Raw genomic sequence first — 22,441 nt, 5'->3', positions numbered from 1 at the left:
ATATTTCATTATGTACATTTTAAGAACATTTTCTCTAAAATAATATATATATATAATTTAACATTTTTAATCTATATAATTTTCTTTCCTTTTCTAAAGATCCTTCTATTCATTTCTTAGTAAAGAGGGTTATGAAGGATCACATGAATAAGTTTAGAAGGTGGGATCTTTAGGTGTGATTGGTGATAAATGGTTATTGAGTGAATTGTGACATGTAACAACCTTGCAATAGGTATTTAGTTAAATGTGACCCATTTAAAGTGCTCTTTTCAATTAGATTGTTATTGAGCGTAAAGGTAAGACCTGTTGAAGGAAATATATAGAAGTAGTATGTAGGAACTTGACTACTCTTACAAAAGCAAGTTTTTTTAAGTCATTGTCCAGAGACCAAACCTATAATACATGATAGAAACCTTATTGTAGTAGTAGATTAGCATAACCATCAATGTGCATACCTCTGCACATACTGTGTAATGCCTCTAAGCTTACGCTCTTGGATTGACATATTTAAGATATAAATTTATCATCAATAATTCACCCAACACTTTCAACCTAATCTTGAATGATTGACCAATTATTTTAATGTAGTGTTTCCCACAATAAAAAATTACCTTGTAGATTCCTTTGTGTTGATTTGGATCTACGTCATCCTTGGCAAACTTCATCTTCTTGTTGATGGTCTTCATAGGCCTTAATACAATAAATAAGTTCTTCTTTTTTATGAGCTTTGCAAATTTGTCAGTCACTCCCTAGATGTTAAATAACTATTGAGATGAGTTTGATTTACATCTAAACATTGCATGGGATAATTATTAGAGGACAAACTGCAAAAGGAGTTTAATATTATCATTGACATCTCAATCTTGAGAACTCTTGTATGAATTAGAGAGTTGTATAAAACTCTTGTTGTGAACAACATTTGTAATTGGCCACTACAACTCAACAATAAACACATATTTACATTCCCATCTCCCTAAGGCTAAGCTAAGGGTTCGTTGAAGACCATTGCAAAGATCAAACTGATCATTCCATTAGTTAATGGAGCATATACTTGCCAATTGTAAATTCAATGGACATTTGGAGAGTGTGTGTGTGTGTGTGTGAAACTCCTTGTATTAAAGTCTAATTTTGAAGCATGAATACATACACATGGTGATTATAAGTGAAGGTTCATTGAGGTAATTTTTTTCAATCCAAACATCGTATAGCAAGTTGGTACAATTGATTGAAATGACCCTTCCTTTGTGAACCAAAAAATAGTAAATCTTGGTTTCTGGTGTATTAGTTAATGGAGGGGTTGGGATGAGTTGATCTCCAATATATGGTTTCCTTTCACAATACATGGTGTATGTGAGGTAATTGGGCTAGAAACAAAGAAGTATAAATAAAATCATCTCTTCATGCCCTCTGGAGAATATTGTTGTAAAATATATACATTCTGAATTACATTGAAAATAGAAGCCTTGTAGCCATTCTGAAGACCCATACCTTCATATAAGTCTAGGAACACAGAACAAAAATTTAGTTTCATATAGTATTCGTGTTGATGAAGTGAGTGGGCTATAAGTCCCTCATTTACAAATCAATTGTAAGAACAATACAGTGTGGATGGATCTAGTGACTTGATCTTACTAACCATGTACCGTAAAACCCTCTAATACATTGGTTGCAACAATGATACAAGACAAAACTAAACAATCTGATACATTGATTTCGACATGACTGTCATGCAAAATGATCTTGTGCTTTAATTTCAACAACCATATAATGTAATTAAATAATTGATTCATTAATTTCACAATGAAAAACAATACACTCCAATGATTATGATGACAATACATTCAAAACTAAACGGTTACATCAATTATAAAATAATACACTTCAATATTAATGTAAAGATACTACCAAAAACAAAAAATATATAATACAATTAAAATAATAACAAATATTTATAAACATTATTAGATTGCATGGTTGGAGAATAACTCATAATGTACATTTTTCTAATCCAGGTTTCAAATCTATAACAAAATTCATCATCATAACTAATTTGTTGAGAATAATGAAAAAATAAGTACAAAATGATAAGGCAAACAAAACTTCATGTGAGCTATAAAATTTTAAAACCTAAAAAAATCCAAGAAAAACAAATAAAATGCAGCTAAATTAATATACTCCTTAATAATTAATAACAATTAAGACAAGAAAATAAATTAAACTATACCAGCGAAACCTAAAGATAATATAATAATAATAAAGAAATATAAACATATACTGCTATATAATATAATATAAACCTATAATATAGTATTAACATATATTATATGTTAATATTATTATAAATATTTTAGGGTAGTTTGTCGTAGTACTCTATTTATCGCTTTATGTTTATTTTTTTTCTTTAATATGTCCATTGCTTTACTGTATGGTTTCACTTGGATAGTTTAATTTATTTCCATGTTTTATTTGCAATTAATTATTATTAGGTAGTATATTAATTTGGCGGCATTTCTTTCTTTCTCTTAGATTCGTTTGAGCTTTTAGAATCCTTTGGTTGAGTTGAAGTTTTGTTTCCCACTTATCATTTTGTATTTATTTCTTTCACGATGGTAGCTTAATCTCGACAAATTGTTATTGATAATGAAATTTGTTATAAATTCCAAACATAAATTAATAAAATGTAAGTTTATTTTCGACAAATTATTCTTCATAAGTTTTTTAGAAAAAAATCAACCTATATTATACTAAGAAAATATAATGAGCAGATACATAAAAGCCAAAACATCGACCGGTTGTTTTTGAATATACATAATTGTTTTTCATAATAAACCTTACTGTAGATTCCAAACATGGATTAGAAAAAATTACTACACTATGGATGCAATCTAACCATAACTATAACCACAAAAATTTACAAACAATTATTTATAAACATTGTCGACTAAAAAATAAAAAATACAGACATATATTATTAAGTGCAATTATATTATATTCATTTTAACTTCTAATTACATGTTATTATAACGAGTCAAAATTCAACTCAACAAAAAATATTATAAACTAAGAAAAATGAAAAATATAAATATATATTACACGTAATTATATGTCTAAATTCATCTCAACTAGAAATGTATTAAAACTTAAAAAAAAATATAAAATGCATAGTTATTATTATTATTGTTATTTTAAATTATCATTAAAAATAATATATATATATATATATATATATTATTTTTTTTTTTTTTTAAATAATTTTTGCTTGGTTAAGAACTTGTTTTTCTTGTACATATAGAAATGACTCAAAACCTAGAGGAAGGTGGCAAAGGTGAAAGCCCACTCCCTTAGTGACCTCCAAGTGGTGCGGTTATCCTTGAATAAGGCGAGGTAATTCCAAGTGACATGATTTTCCTTGAATAATGGTGACCAGTTAGCCTACATTAATGGATAAGTGCATATTTGACAATTGAGTTTTGATCAGTTTTTCCCATATATATATATATATATATATATATATATATATCCATCTTAATTCTAGATCTACCAAGAGCCCAAAGGGATCAATTTTTTTGAGATGCAAATTTCTTTACAGTGAAAAGAGATTTGATCCCTCTAGATGCTTGATAGATCTAGAGTTAAGAAGGATTTAGGGTGGTTTAACGAAAACCACATCACTTGGAATGACCCTTTAGTGAGTTGTAATGGGACATGCTTTCACTCTCACCAAACCACCTCTGGATCTTGGGCCATTAACCTATTTATTTACATCTAAGTAAGACTAAATCTTAGCAAAACAAAAACAACTTTAGGTGATACTCCAAAACTATATATAAATTTAACTACAAAACCTATATAAAAATACTCTATAATATTCATAATATTATTAATTTAAACGATTGATAAAAATATAATATTGAAATTTATACTTATAAAGATAAAGATACTACCAAAAACAAAAATATATAATACAATTAAGATAATAAAAATTATTGGATTGCATGGTTGGAGAGTAATTCATAATGTACATTTCAAATCTATAACAAGATTCATCATCAAAACTAATTTGTAGGGAATAAAATGAAAACATGAGAAAATAAGTACAAAATAATAAGAGCAAACAAAAATCCAAGAAAATTCTAAAACTTAAAAAAAATCTAAAAAAAACTAAAAATTAATATACCACTTGATAATTAATAACAAGACAAAAAAAAATTAAGCTATATAAACCAAACCCTAAAAATAATACAATATTAAAACAATATAATATAATATAAACATATAAAATAATATAATACTATATTATATAAACATATAATACTATAGAATACAATATGCACTATAATACTATTTATAGTTTTTTTTTTTTTTTGTAAATTTGGTAGATCCTCTATTTATATTCCTTTTTCAAAAAACTTTTATCAACCATTTGCTCCAGGTGGCTTACCTGCCCGAAGGAAACCAGATAACCACCTGTTAGCATTAAACCCTGTCCAAAACTTAAACAGGTTTATTGCTATCCATCTAACATCACAGTTTTGACTGTCTATACTGCTATTCGTGGAACGTAATTTAGACTTAAACATGTAAATGCATTTCATCAAAAGAAAAAAGTTTTTGCTATCAAACTGGATCTCTGCTTCACTCCTCATCCGAGGATATTACTGGGGTTGCGCCTTGGCGTTGGATCCTGGCATCTCGCTCCTCTGCTCTATTCTCCACTTCAGGTCTTTGAGAGCCTGTTCAATTCTACCCAGGGCCAAGTTGTTTTGGTAGGTCTGTATTTGAATTGATTTTATCTCCCTGAGTAATTCCGCCCTGACTGGGTCCTTTTCCTTGTTCTTCTCCTGTGCCTATGCTCCTTCGTCTGCCATTTTCTCTAAATGCAGGGTCATGGCCCATGCCACCACATTTTTCATTACCTAGTACTGTTGGATAGTTTGCCTGAAAAGGGAATGTCTTCCCCGAGTGTTCCCCAGGTCCGACACCATACTTTCCCATTCTTCCATGGGGATATCCCGGTGCTTGATACTGTCGTTTAATTCTCTCTCCCAACTTGCTATCTAGGCTCTAATGTTTGGTGGATTCCCGGCCATGTAGGCGTCGATGATTGTCTTCATATGTTCTCCACCTAGTTTCCTGCCTCTTTTCTTCGTCGGTCCACTTGTGCCTTCTTCCATTTTAGTTACTCTCTTTCCTTTCCTAAGGGCCATTTTGCTCTCTGTCTGGATGTAGTTGTCTTTTTCCTGATGTTCTCTGTTCTGTTCACTGTACTTTCCCCGATATGTTACTATACCTATCACAAAATCAAAGCATATATCAGAGTTATAATAATGAATCAACGCAATTTCCCAATTGCTCATTTTCCTTCCATTTCCTGGATTTACTACCATCGGGTTTTTGGTCTGATTGGGTTTAGGGTCGGTCCTTTTGTTAGTCAAGGTTGGGAATTTTCGTGGGTTTCTTCCCTTTCTACACCCCTGACATCTATCTATACCCTGCCCTTCCAATTTAGGCAGCCACAAGGATTCCTTCCCGGCTGAGGACCGGTTTTGTTTCCCTCTTCCCCAGGGTCTCCCTGTCTTGTCTACAGGTTTTCTGAATCCGACTCTCCTACCCCCCCCCTAGATTGCAGGATTGCCTGGATCCCTCTAAACCTTAGGATTTTTCTCTCCCAGGTTGCTTCCCATTTATCTTCTGGATCGCTCCCCGTCATTCCTACAGGCCTGGCCAGGTTCATGTTTTTTCTAGGAATGCTATAGGCTTTTAACCCCAGGTGGACCTCTTCCTTCCTGGGTGTGAGACCCTTCCTCCCAATTTCCCTGCCCAGGGAATTCAGGTGTTCTGCAGGAATGATTTTTCCCTTGTCGCGGGAAGTTCTGATACCCTTTGTTACAGTCTTAAGCATTTTCCAATGTAGACTTCCTATTTTCCTATTAAGAATACTTTTGAATTTAGTAGGAGTATGGAATGAGAGGGAAACATACCAACTTGCCGATCGTTTTTGTCTTCCTTCGATCCCCTGCGTCTTCTCTCTTCTGTCACCTTTCTTCTTGCCAACTTTCCTCGTCTTCGTTTGCATGCAATTTACTGTATTCTTATTTTCGTTGATTTTTATCCCTCTCTTCCTCTTGTCCCTTGTCTTAACTGCCACCTGTCTGACTTTGTTACCGGCATGGATCCCTTCACTTTCATCTTGGGATGCTACCCTTCTGTCCTTTCTACTGTTGCCTCTCATTAATCCCCACTTTCTCCTAGTTGCTCTTGCCGTGTTACGACTGTCCTTGTTTTGCCACTTGGTGTCATTCTTTTGCCCGCCCCCCTACTCTCTGCCCTGCCCTCCTCTCTGTCATTCTATTTCGTCACTGCCCCGTACTCTCAGGAGGTCTACCTTCTTTTCCCTACTCCATCATCTACCAGATTAACTGTCTACTCACTTCATTCTTCGCGTTTGTCCTTTCCCCCGTCTGTCCTCTTCCTTCCCTTTCCTAACCATTCCTCCCCGGTTACGCTAGATTTTCTATGGTATTCTTATCTCCTGCTTTGTCTCTATCGAGAAGTTGCTTCAAGTTTGACATCTCCTCCGTCTGAATTAGCTCGGCCTCACTTGTATCCAACGACCTTCCTCTATTCCTACAACCCCAATTCGCCAGACTGTCAGCTGGTTCGTTGCCCTTTCTTCTCACATGGGTGGGAAGGATGTAGGCTAACTGTTTTAGTAGCTTGCTTATTTCCTTCACCAACTAGGCGGTTCTATAGCTACTATTGATTTTTTCTGCTAGTGTGCCTTGCTATAGCTGCTTGACTATGTCCACTACCATTTTCGTATCTCCTTCTTCCTGAAGCTTGTGGTATTCCTCCCGTATGGCAATTTCTATCCCTCTTTTTAGTGCATGAAGCTCTGCTTCGTTATTTGTTGTGTTGCCGTAGTCATCGCGTAGATCCTAAGCATCTTTCCCCTGTCGTCTCTAAATACTCCACCAATCCCTGCTTCTCCTGGATTTCCTTTCATGGCCCCGTCGAAATTCAACTTGATGAACCCCTGTTGAGGATTTCTGTAGTGATTGACCTCTTCCACCTCGTTATTGTGGTGTTTATTTGCTATCATGTTTGTCATACTAGGCTTTAGTTGCAGACATGTTATTATTCTTGCCTCTGTTTGGTCCGTTTCCAATCCTCCTCGTACCACTTCTCTGTGAGGATGGTCTCTCTTATATTCTGGATGATTTGGTTCCATATCCTGTTCTTTGCTCTACCATCCTCCTTGAAGATCAGGCGGTTCCGTTCTTGCCAGATATTCCACAGAACGCATCCTAAAGATAGTTTCCATGCTCTGTTCAGGATTGGATTATGGTAAGTTTGTTCCTCCAATTCTCGATCATTATTTTCATGTTGTTTATGTCTCTGTCACTGATTTTAAAGAGTTACTGATGCTGTCTCCACAACTTGTTGCTGACTATGTATTCGTTGGTTAGATGTTCCATGGTTTCTTCCTGTTCTCGACAGAGGGTGCATCGCGATGGGCCTTACGTTCCTTTTTTCCTCAACTGGTCCCATGTTAGCGCTCTCCCATGGCTTAGGATCCAGGTAAAAAATGCCACCTTCAGCCATGTTTTTGTTTTCCATATGCTTTCCCATTTTTTGTTTCTGTGTGTCTGTTGTATCCTGCTTTTAGATGATATCCCTCTGTTATTGTGAACATACCTTTGATTTTGTTTCCCCACCTTAGTGTGTCCGTCCCTTCTTTAATCGCTACTTTCCTTGATTCCATTTCCTTTTCATATATTTCCCAGTTAGCTTCTACAGGTGCTTCTTGCCAGTTTTCCTTTTGTTTCCACTTCCTCCAATAGTCGTCCGACTCTGGGCTCCAGTAATTACGTACTGTGTCACCCTCTGTTTGGATGGTGAACTGGTATATCTCTTGGAGTAGGGGCTGTTGGTTAAGTTTTTCTCTCTGTTGCCATGCCTCTTCCCAGAATTTCGCTTTGTCCCCTTCTCTTACTTCCCAGAAGCTATGCTCCCTGATCAATTCCTTATTGGCTCTTGCCAAGTTCCAGATTGCCGAGCCCTTCCTTTCAGTTTGGCTTCTCAACTTTCCTTCTTGAGACCTAGGCATCTCGTATTTTCTCTCCCACAGTTTTTTCCATAGGTCATCCCCTCCCTGTATCCAACGCCACCACAACTTTTCCCCCATTACCTGGTTTAGGATGTATGGGTCTCTCAGGTCTAGTCCTCCTTCTTTTAGGGATTTCCTTAGTCAATTCCAGGATAACAACGCCCGTTTTTTTATCTTACTCGACCCTTGCCATAGGAATTTTTTAAACATATCTACCATTTTCTGGCAAATTGTTTTGGGTGTGGCTTGGCTAGTCAATTGATAAATCGGTATGGATTGGAGCACCGATTTGAGCAGGATTATGCGACTCAGGATGTTCAGTGCCCTGAATGTCCAGTTTTGCATTCTCTTTTGAATCTTACCTATCAGGATTCCCCAATTAGCCACTCTGTTCTGTTGGTCATTTAACAAGATGCCTAAGTACTTTGTAGGGAATTTCCCGACTCTGAAACCCATGGTTCTTGCCAGGAAAGCTTGGGAGGAAGCTTGGGTATTGAAGAAATAAATTTCCGATTTTTCTTTACTTCTCTCTGTCCCTGAGGCCTCAGTGAATTCAGTGAGGACTTCCATTATTTGTTTTTCTTATTTGAGTGTTGTCTGTCCATATAACATAACATCATCAACAAATTGTTGGTGGGTTAGAGGTAGACCATTTCCCCATAGTCGTAATCCCTTCAATTGTTCACTATACACTTTAGCTTTTATTAGTCTTTTTAGTCCGTCTGCTGCAAGGATGAACAGGAACGGGGATAACGGGTCTCCCTGCCTGAGTTCTCTGGTTGGATTGAAGGCTTCTGTTGGTGACCCATTTAATAGAACTGACATAACTGGCGTATTTATCATTGACATTACCCAGTTTACCCACCTGTCCTCAAAGTCGTATGCCTTTAGGATTTGTTGGAGGTATCCCCAACTAAGTTTGTCATACGCTTTAGCTAGGTCTAGTTTTATCAACATCCCTTTGGTTTTTGATTTTTTCAATGAGTGTATTGCTTCTTGTGCTACTACTATGCCATCTATTATTTGTTTGCCTTTGACAAACCTCGTCTGTTTGTGGGATATCAGTTCTGGTAGGATTGGTTTAGTCTATTCACCATTATAGTGGCTAGGATTTTATATATGACGTTGCAGAGCGCTATTGGCCGGAACCCTTGTGGTTCTTCTGAGTTCTCTGTCTTTGGTATCAGGGCTAGGAATGTAGCATTTAATGCCGGGTGCATTCTTTTGGTGCATTGGGACTCTTCGACTGCATTCACTGTATCCTGACTCATGAAGCTACACGTGGCTTGATAGAATTCTGCGGCGAATCCATCCGGCCCAAGTGATTTATTCTTTGCCACCTTTTTTGTTACCTCCTCCACCTCTGCTTTCATTATGACCCTTAGGAGTGCCAAATTCTGGTCTCTAGTCACCAATTTGGGAATATGTTAACTAAGTCTGTAAATGGCAGCCTCCCTTTTGATATTGGGTTCTGTCATAATCTCTTTGAAATGTTGTACCATCAAATTCTCCATTTCTACTTTCTGTGTTATCCTATTGCCTTGGTTGTCTTTTAGGGTGAATATTTTGTTTTGTTGTCGATGTTGCAACATTGCCTTATTGAAGAATTTCATGTTTCTCTCTCCTTCTTTTAGCCATTGGATTCTCGATTTTTGTTTCCATAAGATTTCCTCTTGTTTTCTTCTTTCCTCCAATTTATTTAGCACCAGTCCTTCTTCTTCTGCCAGTTCTTCACTTCTCCCTTCATCTATGATTTTCTGTTGGATTCTTTTCATCGTTATCTGGAGCGTTTCTTGTTCCTTTTGAATATTTCTGAATTCTTCTCTGTTCCACTTCTTTATCTTTCCTTTTAGATCTTTTAATCTGAGTTGGAGAGTGTGCATTTTATTTCTTCCTTCCATCCCAGTCTCAGTCTCCTTCCACCAGTTCTTCATTTTTCTATGAAGGTGGGATCTCTCAGCCAGAATGCCTCAAACCTAAAGGGTCTATTCTGGTTCTGCTGGTTCATAGCAATTTCTAATTTGATGGGCCAGTGATCCAACCCTAGACATGGGAGGATTGATGCTTCGTAGAAGATATCTTTTCTTATGAAGTTTTCTGTTGCTAGGAATCTGTCTAGCCTTGAAGCTATTTGCCTACTCCCTCCTCGTCGATTGTTCCATGTGTATTTTCCATTTATGGTTGGGATATCTACCATCTTCAGTTCTACCTGAAGGTCCCTGAATCTCTCCATTTCTGGCTCTTCTCTTTGCAGTCCTCCTTTCTTCTCATCTTTTGATGTTTTCATGTTAAAGTCTCATGCTATCAACCACAACTTTTTTATGCAGGTTTCCTAACTGCTTAAGTTGGATGAGGAAGCTTCCTCTTTTCACTAGTGTATGTGGGCCATATACTGCCGATACTAGAAACCATTCTCTATTTCCTATTAACCTGAACTTCCTTGTGAGTATTCTTTTCATACTTGTCCAGTAGTCTGCTAAGGTTTTTGCAGGGTTCCATAATATTGCTATGCCTCCCGCGCTACTTTTCGCATCTATGGTTATAAATTCATATTTCGGTTTGATTTTGTTTAGGATTTCCTCCATTTTCCTTCATGATATTTTTGTTTCCTGTACCAACATTAGTTGGGGTTTTTCTTTTCTTAGCCTATCCGCTAAGTGTCTCTATTTGCCTTTACTATTCATGCCTCTTATATTCCAGGATGTGATTATCATGGGGGTACTTGGTTTAACTGATGGAATACCACCGAGAGCGGCACTACTCTTCCAGTGTTCACTAGCATTTCTCCCATGATCTGAATCGATCCCCGTATATTCCTCCTGCCTCTTTTTTTCCTGCCTTTTGTTTTGCTTTGATGGTCTTGAGTATTATCCTCTTGGAGGCCTAGTTGTTCTACCATTTCCAATTTTCCTTGTCCCTGTTTCGCTTGGTACTGTTGGAACGTTTCTCTATAGATTCTTTTTTGCTCTTTTGGAATGAATCTTTCATCTAGGTGTCTCCATTCACCTAAAAATTTCCGCAAACTTCTTCCATATTTAATTCTTCTCCTCTGCTTGTGTCAATTTCCATTCCTGCATTGTCCATTTTCTCTCCTAGAATCTAAACTATTTCTTTATTTTAATTAATAAAAATTCCAAAAACCTCATTCCAAAATAAACCACTCCAATATGTTAAAAAACATGTTACTAAAAAAACTTGCAAAACTATTGTGAAAGAGGAAGAGGGTTATTAAAAAAAACCAAGGAAGATGGTTATTAAAAACCTTTCAAAACCTATTGTGAAAGAAGGAAGAGGGTTAATCATTAATTAATTTACTTGTATTTTTATAACGCTGAACCTACCCAAATTCCTTGAAAAATTTCCAGCGAAAATCCAATAAGAAATTTGCCATTCCTACATTGTGACCTAGTACAACGCTTTTTTAACCACTATAAAATTAAAAAACAAAAATCTAAAAATAAGTTCACGTGAAAAATGGGCTAAAGTTGTTTAAAGCAACATTTCAATTTCTGTGCAAGGCAGCAATACCGGAGGCTTTACAAAACTTGCGAAATGAAATGATGATAATGACGACGGTGTGATTCTGGAGCTTTGAATTTATTTTACCCGACACTCGGAACGGAATAAATTGGGATGGGAGAGCGAACTGCAGACCGAATATGATATGGTAGCCACTATTTCTTCTTTAAAAAAGAGGGGACAAACTGTGTACCATGTTCGAAAATTTAGGTGAAATCTGTGAAGAAGCATCCAAAGATAACTCCGCTTCTTTCGAATGAGATGAAATATGTAAAACCGCCGTCAAAAATATGTCCATTTTATGAAAACTCTGAGAAAATCTAAAACTGTTTCCTTTTCTTCTTTAAAGAAGTGTAATCTGTAAAAGAATTGCGACAAATATTTCCATTTCTTCAAACTTTGGCTAAACCCGTAAAAGAATAATAAAAATATTTCCATTTGGTCAAAATTTCGCAAATTCTGTAAAACAGTAGCTAAAGATATCTGCACTTGAAAACTTGGCTGAATCTGGAGAAATCACTGTCAATTGTTTACTATATAAAAGGTAAAGCATGTTGTTTAGTTTTTATCGAGGCATTCGGTTCTTAACCATGGCCAAAATATGGGCTTTTCAGCTTGATTTGGCGAGTATCGAAGTCTTTAATCTTTCCGATAAACGCAGGTTCAACTTTTGTGTGTACGACCTGGAAATGTGGTCAATGGAAGCACCTGACCGCTCTAGTTCCACTGCCCCTTTTGTTTGGATATAAATATAGATACTAGTTACCCTAACCTTAAGGAAATATCGGGTAAGGAGGCCCGAGGGGACTCATTGACATCTCTTTCACGGATAATGTGCGAGCTGGCGAGAAGGCACTGGACTACAGCCTTTTTAAAGACTTGGGCTGATCTCATCAACATCGAATAAATACCGCCGGTCCGAAGCACTTCGCTAGTGGACTTATCTCACAAATCGCGGCCTGGTTAATTGTCGTCGACTGAACTCTTTGCACACGGTTTCCCGCGCAGTTGTCTGCCGGACTTGAGAAGGGCAGTACAGTTTGCTCTATAACAGACGCTGAGGCGGATCTATTCCCTAAATTCGCTCATGTAGGCTTGCCAGAATAGTTCGAGTTCCTTGTGTCTTCCGCTTTAGATAACAGTTTTTCTTGGGGTCTTGACGAGAAAATTTGTGGTTTGAGGGAATGGCGAGTGCGGCAGAGGCCGAGCAAGTTCTGAATACCCCCGGTCAGGGCGCCGAAACTGTACCCGACGAACTTCCGGCTCCTGCAGGCTGGAAGAAGAAGGTCCGGTGATTCTTACCTCTTTTTGGCCCTTTTCTCCTGCAATTTTTCATTGCCCCTCATTTCTCAATCTATTTTAGTTGGAAGGGTAGTATTCGTAGCAGGTTCTGATGAGTTTATTTTATGCATTCGTTTGGAGAAGTTTTCTTCCAATTTGTCCTAGGGTTTCAGTGAACGAATTTCTTTTGATTAATTTTTAATCTTATTATTGTTATTCCCCTTTGCTTAGTTGAAAAGCTATGATTTTTCTGTTCCCTCATGAAGTCGATAAATTTTAAATATCTTTAGATAGCTGTGGCTTTGTTGTCGGAGCCAAAGTCAGCGGTTAAAACAACCTTGCAGCGGCAAGCCTTAGCTCTGGGCTTTCAAGTTTCCCCATTTCTTCCTGAAATTTTTCTTTTTACTGATCATTGAAATTTCTTGAAAGTTTCAAGCGATATGCGAACTGATCTCAGGTTCTGAAAGTTTAAGGAAGCTGTAGTCCGTTTTGATACGAGGGTTTCAGGCTCGGCAAGCATTCTCTAGGGTTTTTCTGGGACTATCGCACTCCTAATATCCTTTTATCCGAAAAATTGCCGACAAAAGTTTGACAGATAGCACTATTGCCGGAAGAAGAATGGCTTTAAGTGTGGGTTCTCTTATGCTAATTTTCTTCTTACTCCTATTAGCGTAAGCACTTCCAAGGTCAGGCGAGACGAAGTTTTGCATATATATTTTTGCATTATTTTCGAGATAAAAGTTCATTACCAGCTTTCCAAGTGAGCATATATGTCTGAAAGATGTCACCTTTGAGAGGGAGACAGTTGCGCACAAATATGAAATACTTCTAGAACAGTAGTGATGTAGACTGATGAATTATTAGTGTTCACCCCTTGCATGTTCCCTTAGTAAGGGTTTTGCTGGATCTATTTGCGGGGGAGGGGATTAGTCCCTGGTCTGTAGGAGTGCCAGAGCAAACAGTGAATAGATAATAAGGTGTTAGTGTGGGCCTCTCAAGTTACAATGAGAACGCAGGTGCTTGAACATGGTGTTAAGATTTCAGCCCTAAGCTTTGCCAACTCAAATACTTAAATTTTCTTTTGTGTCATTCCCAAAGGAAGCTATTGCCTTCCTGTCACAATGCAAATCGAAATTTTGAGTGGAAAATTTAAAAGATTAAGCCCTAACTAGCTGTCAAATAAATCCATGTCCTAAAGGTTATTTATTGCTCACTTGTTTAAGAATTTTTATAATGTAGATGCAGTGTGCACAGTACAGGTTTTGTATTCATATATGAGCTGCTTTTCTGAATTTCTAAACTGATTGTAGAGATTCAATGGTATATCTTGTACTGTGCTGAAATTCTGGAAATTCTTTTTTCCAGCTTATTCCAAAGAAGGGTGGGACACCCAAAAAATATGAAGTTGTTTTTATCGCCCCAACAGCTGAAGAATTCAAGACAAAAAAGGCAATAGAGCGGTACTTGAAGGCAAATCCAGGAGGGCCGTCTATCTCTGAATTTGATTGGAGCACAGGTAAAGTTTGTTATTTTATTGTTTTTTTCCTGATCTGAACTATGTTCTCACATGTCTTTGGTTTCCCTTTTTGTGAGGATATTGGCATGTATCTTTTAGAAAATATAATTTGACATTTTCTTTGTACCATAGGTGAGGTAACACCAACAAGGAGATCTTCAAGGATAAGTGAAAAAGTAAAGGAATCACCAGTCAAAACACCAGAAAGTGAATCAAAGAAAAAACCAAAGAGATCCAGAAAATCAAAAGGAGATTCAGAAGATGCAGAGAAACAAGAATCACAAGTAGAAGCTAGTAAGGAAGAGGAAATGCATGATACCCATCATGGGGAAGATATGGCTGAAACAGGGGAAGATGCTGATCACAAAAAGGAAGAAGAAGGGAAGGGAGAAGATGATCTTGATAAGAAGAAGGAAGCAGAAGAAGAGAGTGATGACAAAAGGGAAATAGAAAACAAAGAAAAAATACATGGGTCCAAAACTGAAGAAATAAATAAAATGGATGAGAAGGCAGAAGAGATGGCACCACAAGGGGCAGAAGGTGCCATAAAGAAAGATCCAGTGCTGGAGAATGAAGAAAAGCACAGGGATTTGGAGAGTAAGGGAGAGCCTCAGGAACCCAAGCAAGATTCAATTGATGTAACAAAGGAGAATGGTTTTGATGGTACAGGTACACTAGAGAACTGTGCCCAGGTCAAACATGCAGAGCCAGTGAAGGAAGTGCATGACCCAAGGGAAAAAATACTTGAAGGTCAAGCAGGACAAATGGCAGATGAGATTGGTTCACTTTCCAACCACACTGCAGTAAAACAGACCCCTGAGCCCCCACTTAATGCATCCAGCTGAACTTCTATGGTTTAAATTTGTGCATTGTTGGAGGTTAGCTTCTTAATTTACACATTATTCATTGGGAGTTCTGCCCCAGGTTTAGAGTTTGAAGAGAGGAGGAAAACTCTAGGAGTGTTTCTTTAATATTGCAATGATAGATTACTGCTATCCTACATATCATAGCGAAAATGGAACCTGGCTTTTGCAGCGACTCTTGCTACAGTTGCATAGTCACCGATTAGTTGCCATGGTTTTGGTTCTTTGACTTGCATTTCTTATCAATTTACTTTTTGTAAATTTAACTTATCTAGTTTCTTTTTTAAATGTTCACTACAGTTTTTAGCTTCTTGCATATGATTTGATAGTCTTTGCTTTATGATGTAACAAATTATACATGAATTGTTTTGTAGCTATATTTAGTTCTCAATATATTCAATTCGTCAGTATTATGGAAAATGGTTAGGTTTAGATGCTTTATAGTTCTTATTGCCTGTTATACACATTCTCTGAATCAAGGAGATGCAAAATGTTATTTCCCTGAGTACATTATATCTGTAGCTTTGAAAGCCTAGAGGTGTTTGGGTGTACTCCCAATATTCTAATTTTCTTGTTCAAGATTTTGTTGATTTTAGCTGTTTAAACTAGACGAGGCCTCTATCTTGTTGCATCTCATGAAGCTTGAGACCTAAACAGAGCAGGATTCAGGAGCAAATCTCAAGTTTAACACCGATGCAGAATCTGTTTGGGGTGAGTCTTTCTGGGAATTATGTGTTGCTAATGCCTTCTTGATTATGGTTCATTTGTCTTTCTATTCTACAAAGACAGGCTTCATTATATTTGTTTTAGTATCAGTTTTAAGTTGTTGGATCATGTTCTTTGTTTTAAGGATAGCTGATTTATCCTTAAAAATTAAAAATAAACAATTCCTGCATTTTTGGTATCTGTTTTACTGTTGGAGTGGGTCCTAAATCTATTTTTTTGTGTTTAACCTTGAATGCTTTTGATTTAGTGGTGCATGATTTGTTGATTTGAAGTGTCAGATTTATCTTCCACAAGCCTTTCTTTGCGTTCTTCATGTATTATAACAGATGTACCTTATGTAGACCATGAAACATTTTTTGCGATGGAGTAAGGATAACCTTCTATTCAAGTGAATGTGGTAATATTTAGCTAGTGGTATTATTTTTGTATATAATTCTGTTAATAATGTTGATGGGCTATTGTAGTTTTTATAGCTACTTATCAGTGTTTTGGTACTTGTGTGAATTGTATCTCCTCTCTTTATAAACTCTGGTCATGGAAAATAGAAAGGGCTTCAATGTGTTAGTGGCAAGAACCAGCGTCCTTGTAGAGTTTAGGGGAAGTGTGGATTTACTTTTTGCTTGACGGCACAAAACTGTATGCCTTCTGTTTTCGTTGAAATTTTAGGTAGGCTTCCAGATTCTCTAAAAGTCTGAAATTGATGTAGATGGATCATGCTAGCCGTGTGTGGCTATTCAAATAGCTGTGAAAAGAATCTGGGCATGATGATTTCTTGAAATTCTGAACTTTCTCCCAAACATATAAAATGCTTTATGTGGATGGTGTGCAATTTCTCCCATTTTGCAGAAGCTAAAAAGAGGCCTTGATTATGTGGTTGTCTCAAAATTTAGAGTTTAAGCGATGGATTATTCCGGCATGATTTGTTTGGGCTTTAAGGTCCTCTAATCTCCTTCACTCTGATGAGTGAAGTATTCACTTGAAACATGTTGGATTAAAGCCTTTTATGAACTTAAATTATTCACTTTTGTTCTGATGAAGTAAAATCAGATGTTAAGGCCTTGAGCATTTTTGAGTGCTCAAACCAGAAAATAATTTATAACACGTTGAACTGTAGAAGTAACATGAAATGTATTGCTTAAAGCACTACTGTTGAACTGTAGAAGTCAGTTAAAATGTATGGAATTTAGAGCCAAGTCCTCTCACCTCTTTCGCTCTGATGAATAAGTAATGACGTTAAGGCCTTGAGCGTTTTGAGCGCCTAAACAAGAAAATCATTTACAATATGTTGAACTGTAGAAATAGCTTGAAATGTTAAAGCCTTCTGCACACTTAACTAGAAAAACATTTACAAGTCTTCATCTTAGTGTTAAAATTTTCTCAACAAATCATTTGCCAGTCTTCATTTTAGTATTTAAAATTTTCGCATCAAATCATTTGGAGCGTTCTCTCAATATATTGCTCGATCTTCCTAAAAGGGTGGGAAACATCAACTGACCTCAATTTTTGTTCTTTAACGGAAGCACTTTTATTTTCTGGTGATTTGAATTTTTTTTTCCTTCCAAACCTCAAATTTAGTCTCTTCATCTAGTATTCAAATTTTCCCAACAAATCATTTGCCAGTCTTCATTTTAAGTGTTTAAAATTTCCCCATCAAATCATTTGCCAGTCTTCATTTTAAGTGTTTAAAATTTCCCCTTCAAATCATTTAGAGCGTTCTCTCAATATATTGTTCGACCTTCCTAAAAGGGTGGGAAGCATCAACTGACCTCAATTTTTGTTCTTTAACAGCAGCACTTTTATTTGCTGATGATTTGTATTTTTTTTCTTCCAAACCTCAAATTTAGTCTATTGCCAATGATTCTTAAATAAGAAGCAACAGTATCATCCAACCTAGACCATTAATGTTAAAAACTGGATTACAGCTCAGCCAACAGCATTTGACAATCTTTAAAAAAAACCCCAAAGGAATGTGCTGGGTTTCCATGTTTCGCAAAGGGTTGTTCTCAGTTTCTGTGTATAGCTGTTTGAAAACACGCAATGAACTTTTCCCAATAAACTGGTAAGCAAAAAGTGTTCCATAGAGAGATGTTTAGCATGCCCTAGGAGAATGTGCATGTGCATTTTTACATTCCGGCACAACTATACTCTATAGGGCATGCGCTCAGAATCTGAACCGCTTGTGATAAGCCTCCAATCGTCTAGTGCTGGAGCAAAATAACAAGGCCTCCATCGAACAGGGGAATAACTGACATTGAAACAAAATGTCTGAGATATGAAGTTTTTGGAAACCTGTGAAAAAGACAGGTTAGGAACTCTGGGCGTCCTTAGGTTTGCGCCTGCTGCAGACTGGGTGTTAGGTAGTACCAACTTCTTCCGTCGCGTCGCCTTTTGAACTCAACACGTGTTATGAAGATTGAGCAAATAAGTAAAAGCTCGATAGTGACGTCACACGAACTTCTGTTTTCAAGCCTGTCGGATGGGATGGCATCGGCGTGTCGCGTCCTTTTGTTGGCACGATTTAGCTGGCCCCAACTGTGCCGAGACTTTTGGACCTTAGAAGGTATTCGCCTGGGAAGATCTGGGAAGATGTCACTTTCATGTGGCTCACACGTTTTATGTCATTTCAAAATCATTAACAAAAGCATTTGTCCATGACTGTTATGTGTGTGGACTATAAGTTTTTGAATTTATTAACGTCGGTGGGTGTTACATCAAAATTATGCGACACTGAAGAAAGTTTGGAACGCTTTCGACCTTACCTGCGGACCTTACATTGGCTGTTGGGTTTTCGCAGCTTCAGAGTCTGTTCCTTAACCATAGGTGAAAGTTAGAAACCTTTCACTACTGTTTTTATTAATAACTCTCGCACAGGGTTGTTCTGAATTTTGTTTTGTTTTGTTTTTTTGTTTTTTTTTTGTAATTTTTGGTATGGCAGTACGATGGTTTAGTTTGATTGACTTTCTGGTTTACCATAGTTGAAAATTGAAATTGTATTACTTGGTTTGATTTTTTTCTTTAAGAAGTTGTTTTTAAAGTCATTTTTTGGACTTTTTGGTGCAAGGCAGAAAAATTTGAAGTGAAATCTTGATTTGTGTTATTTAAACTGGTTTTTTCACTGTGTATATGTATATATGGATTCAACAATATGAAAAAATCTTGTGTATATAGATTTAGCAATATGAAAATTTTTTGGGGCAGGTCGATTGTACAAAGATTACCTATCAAACTTGGGATTTATTTCCCTTTCAAACTTTGTGATTTGAATAATTCCTCGTCAAATTTAAAAAAAATTAAACTGCAAAACCCACGCATTTGTTTTCTAAAAATCTCATTAAAAATAAATCATTTCTCTAATACCTTTCTCATATTCATAAATTATTAGTACCGTATAAAACATTAATTTTAGTAAAATATTTAAATTATTTATAAATACTTGTACGTCAGAAAGAAAGTGATTTTTAACTTGTAGTATTATTTTAAATATTTAGTAATGCTATTTTATGACAGGGACTTTTTGCTTATTAATATTGTTTTAAATATTTAGTAGCGTTATTTTATAAAATTGTTGAGAATTATGATTTTTTTTAATGCAGATGTGTAATTATGTTTATCAATATGGTTTTAAATATATGGGAATTTTATTTTTGAATTTTTTTTAAGATTATTTTATATATTTATCTCATATTTATTTTAGAGATAAATATGTAAGTATGTTTTTTAATATAATTATTTTTAGTATTATTTAAATATTTAGTAACGTTATTTTTTAAAATGGTTGAGAATTGTGATATTATTTTTAATTTGTTTAAAACGTGGATAAGTAATTTTGGGTGAATATGTATGGTTTGGTTTGGTTTAATAATGGTTGTATTTTATTACTCTAGTTTATAATATGAATATATTATTATAATTTATAATGGGATTTTAATACATTATAGATGCATAGATTTTTACTTAATTTACAATTCGTCTCTAGTTAATATAAAATTATATTTCATAAAAATATAAAAATGTTGATATTTTCATATTTGTAAAAAGGTGTGTAATTTTCAAAAATTTCATTTTTTAATGAAAAAGATGATTAACATTTTTAATTACTTAATTTACAATTCGTCTCTAGTTAATATAAAATTATATTTCATAAAAATATAAAAATGTTGATATTTTCATATTTGTAAAAAGATGTGTAATTTTCAAAAATTTCATTTTTTAATGAAAAAGATGATTAACATTTTTAATTTATAATTCATATTTTTCTATTAAATTTCAATAATGTTATTATTTTTAATCAATATTAAAATATATTTCATAAAAATATTAAAATGTTGATATTTTTATAATAAAAAAATATAATTTTAAGAAATTAAATACAATTTTTATATATTTATAATATAATTATATTTATTGTGCTAAGAGGTGTTCTATAGTCTAGTATAGGAGAGATAGTATATGAGAGATGTTGTCATGTAATATTAGATTTAAAAACAATAAATAAATTAATATCCGCCATAATTAAAACATTTTAATTTTCACTTTATTTTTACATAATTTTATATAAAGATATAAAGTAACTCAACATTAATTTTTTTTGTTTTTGTTTTCTTAGATTTTTATTATGAGGAAGAAATGTAATATTTTCACTACTTAATATGGAGATGATAAGAAATAGTATTATTGAAACTACATAATGTGTAATCCATTCATGTTTAATTTGAAACAAAAAAAACATAATCTAAAGATTTCACAAATTCGCTCTGACAATGATGGAAATAATGGCAAGATTAAAACAAATTTCAATAAAATTTAAGATTAAAAAACTCCATTTTGATTTTTTGAAATTATATTTCATAAAAATATAAAAATGTTGATACATAATTTTTAAAAATTGTATTTCTTAATGAAGAAGATGATTAACATTTTTAATTTGTAATTCATATTTTTTTATTAAATTTCAATAATGTTATTATTTTTAATCAATATAAAAATATATTTCATAAAAATATTAAAATGTTGATTTTTTATAATGAAAAATATAATTTTAAGAAATTAAATATAATTTTTATATATTTATAATATAATTCTATTTATTGTGCTAAGAAGTGCTCAATAGTTTAGTATATGAGAGATGTTGTCATGTAATATTACATTTAAAAACAATAAATGATTACATAATTTTATACAGGGATATAAGGTAATTCAACGCTGTTTTTTTTTTTATTCTTTCTTTCTTTCTTTGGTCTTTGCCTTCTTGTTAATTGTTTTGTGGGGTTGGTTCCTTAACCTTTTATTAGGAGGAAGAAATGTAATTATTTCACTATTTAATATGGACATGATAAGAAATAGTATTATTGGAACTCCATGATGTGTAATTCATTCATGTTTAATTTAAAACAAAAAAAGCATAATTTAAAGATCTCACAAATTAGCTCTGACAATAATGGAAATAATTGCAAGATCAAGACAAAATTCAACAAAATTTTTAAAAAATTTAAGATTTGTTTACCAGTAAGAAATTTGGGTGAATTTGTAACTTGGGTTCAACCTAGCAGTAAAATATTTCAATGTCAAAAGATTTTAACATGAAACATATGCAAAGAGAAATATTTTTGAGAATTTTTATGACATGGATATTTGTAATTCTTTAGATGCTTAATATGGATTTGATATATAATATTTTAGAAAACATTAATAAAACAAAATAAAATATAACGGGAACATGTTTTAATATTTTAATGTGGAGAACGTGAATTATAAATAAAATATTTTGATGTGACTGCATATATATTATGCTAGCCTAAATCATTTTAATTTTTGATCTACCAAGTGTCCTAAGTGATCAAATCCCTTTTACATTTTCATATATATATATATATATATATATGTTAAAGTAAAAATAATTTGATAATTAAATAATTAATTATGAAATGTAAGAATGTTAAATTTGATCTCATATGATACATGTATGTAGCTATATAAATTAAATAGTAAGTAAATGTTGATAGGCATTAATATATAATAGACATCAAAACTCTTATTTTATTTTTTCTAGAGAAAAACACCCTACTTTTATCAATATAAATACAAATTGCATTTTGTAGACACACAATGTGTATGCATATAGAATTAGACAATACATGACGAAACAAAAAAGGAGTTGAAGGCGACATAGGTCCATATAAAGGCAATGAACCACTAGTGCTAATCTTTTCTCTTTTGCTTTTCAGTTTTGCACTTTTTGCCAGTGATCTGGTTTTGGATCAAATAGGACCAAAGCCAATTCTTGTCCCACATGAGTGACTTCTTTGTCGGAATTGGAGCTTTCAGAGACTAGCTTTTCTTAAGCCATGTTGAGCTATTTCATTCATTTCTTCTTGTTCAGGGTGACTTTTTTTCTTCTTCTTCTTCATCCTCAGAAGGATATTGCTC

At 34.4% G+C, this 22,441-nt stretch overlaps 1 protein-coding gene across 1 annotated transcript; it reads left to right on the top strand.

Annotated features, from left to right (window-relative positions):
- Positions 1-12,447: 12,447 nt before the first annotated feature.
- Positions 12,448-15,583, top strand: LOC149221344 (uncharacterized). Its single transcript, XM_089385084.1, has 3 exons — positions 12,448-12,915; positions 14,276-14,426; positions 14,559-15,583. Exons 1-3 carry the CDS (start codon positions 12,814-12,816, stop codon positions 15,269-15,271), a joined length of 966 nt encoding a protein of 321 aa, XP_089241210.1. The 5' UTR covers positions 12,448-12,813; the 3' UTR covers positions 15,272-15,583.
- The last annotated feature ends 6,858 nt before the right edge of the window (positions 15,584-22,441 follow it).

This window comes from Pinus tabuliformis, chromosome Q (genome assembly GCF_031772625.1).
Source record: "Pinus tabuliformis cultivar Carrire ecotype Pingquan chromosome Q, CPIR1, whole genome shotgun sequence".
NCBI classification, from domain to species: Eukaryota; Viridiplantae; Streptophyta; class Pinopsida; order Pinales; family Pinaceae; genus Pinus; species Pinus tabuliformis.
Note: the sequence above shows the minus strand (reverse complement) of the source record. Positions and strands in the feature narration are given on the sequence as shown.

Coding starts and splice junctions, on each gene's coding strand:
- LOC149221344 (XM_089385084.1), top strand. CDS start 12,814: ATGGCGAGTGCGGCAGAGGCCGAGCAAGTTCTGAATACCCCCGGTCAG. Junction 12,916..14,275: donor CTGCAGGCTGGAAGAAGAAG/GTCCGGTGATTC, acceptor TCTTTTTTCCAG/CTTATTCCAAAGAAGGGTGG. Junction 14,427..14,558: donor TGAATTTGATTGGAGCACAG/GTAAAGTTTGTT, acceptor TTTGTACCATAG/GTGAGGTAACACCAACAAGG.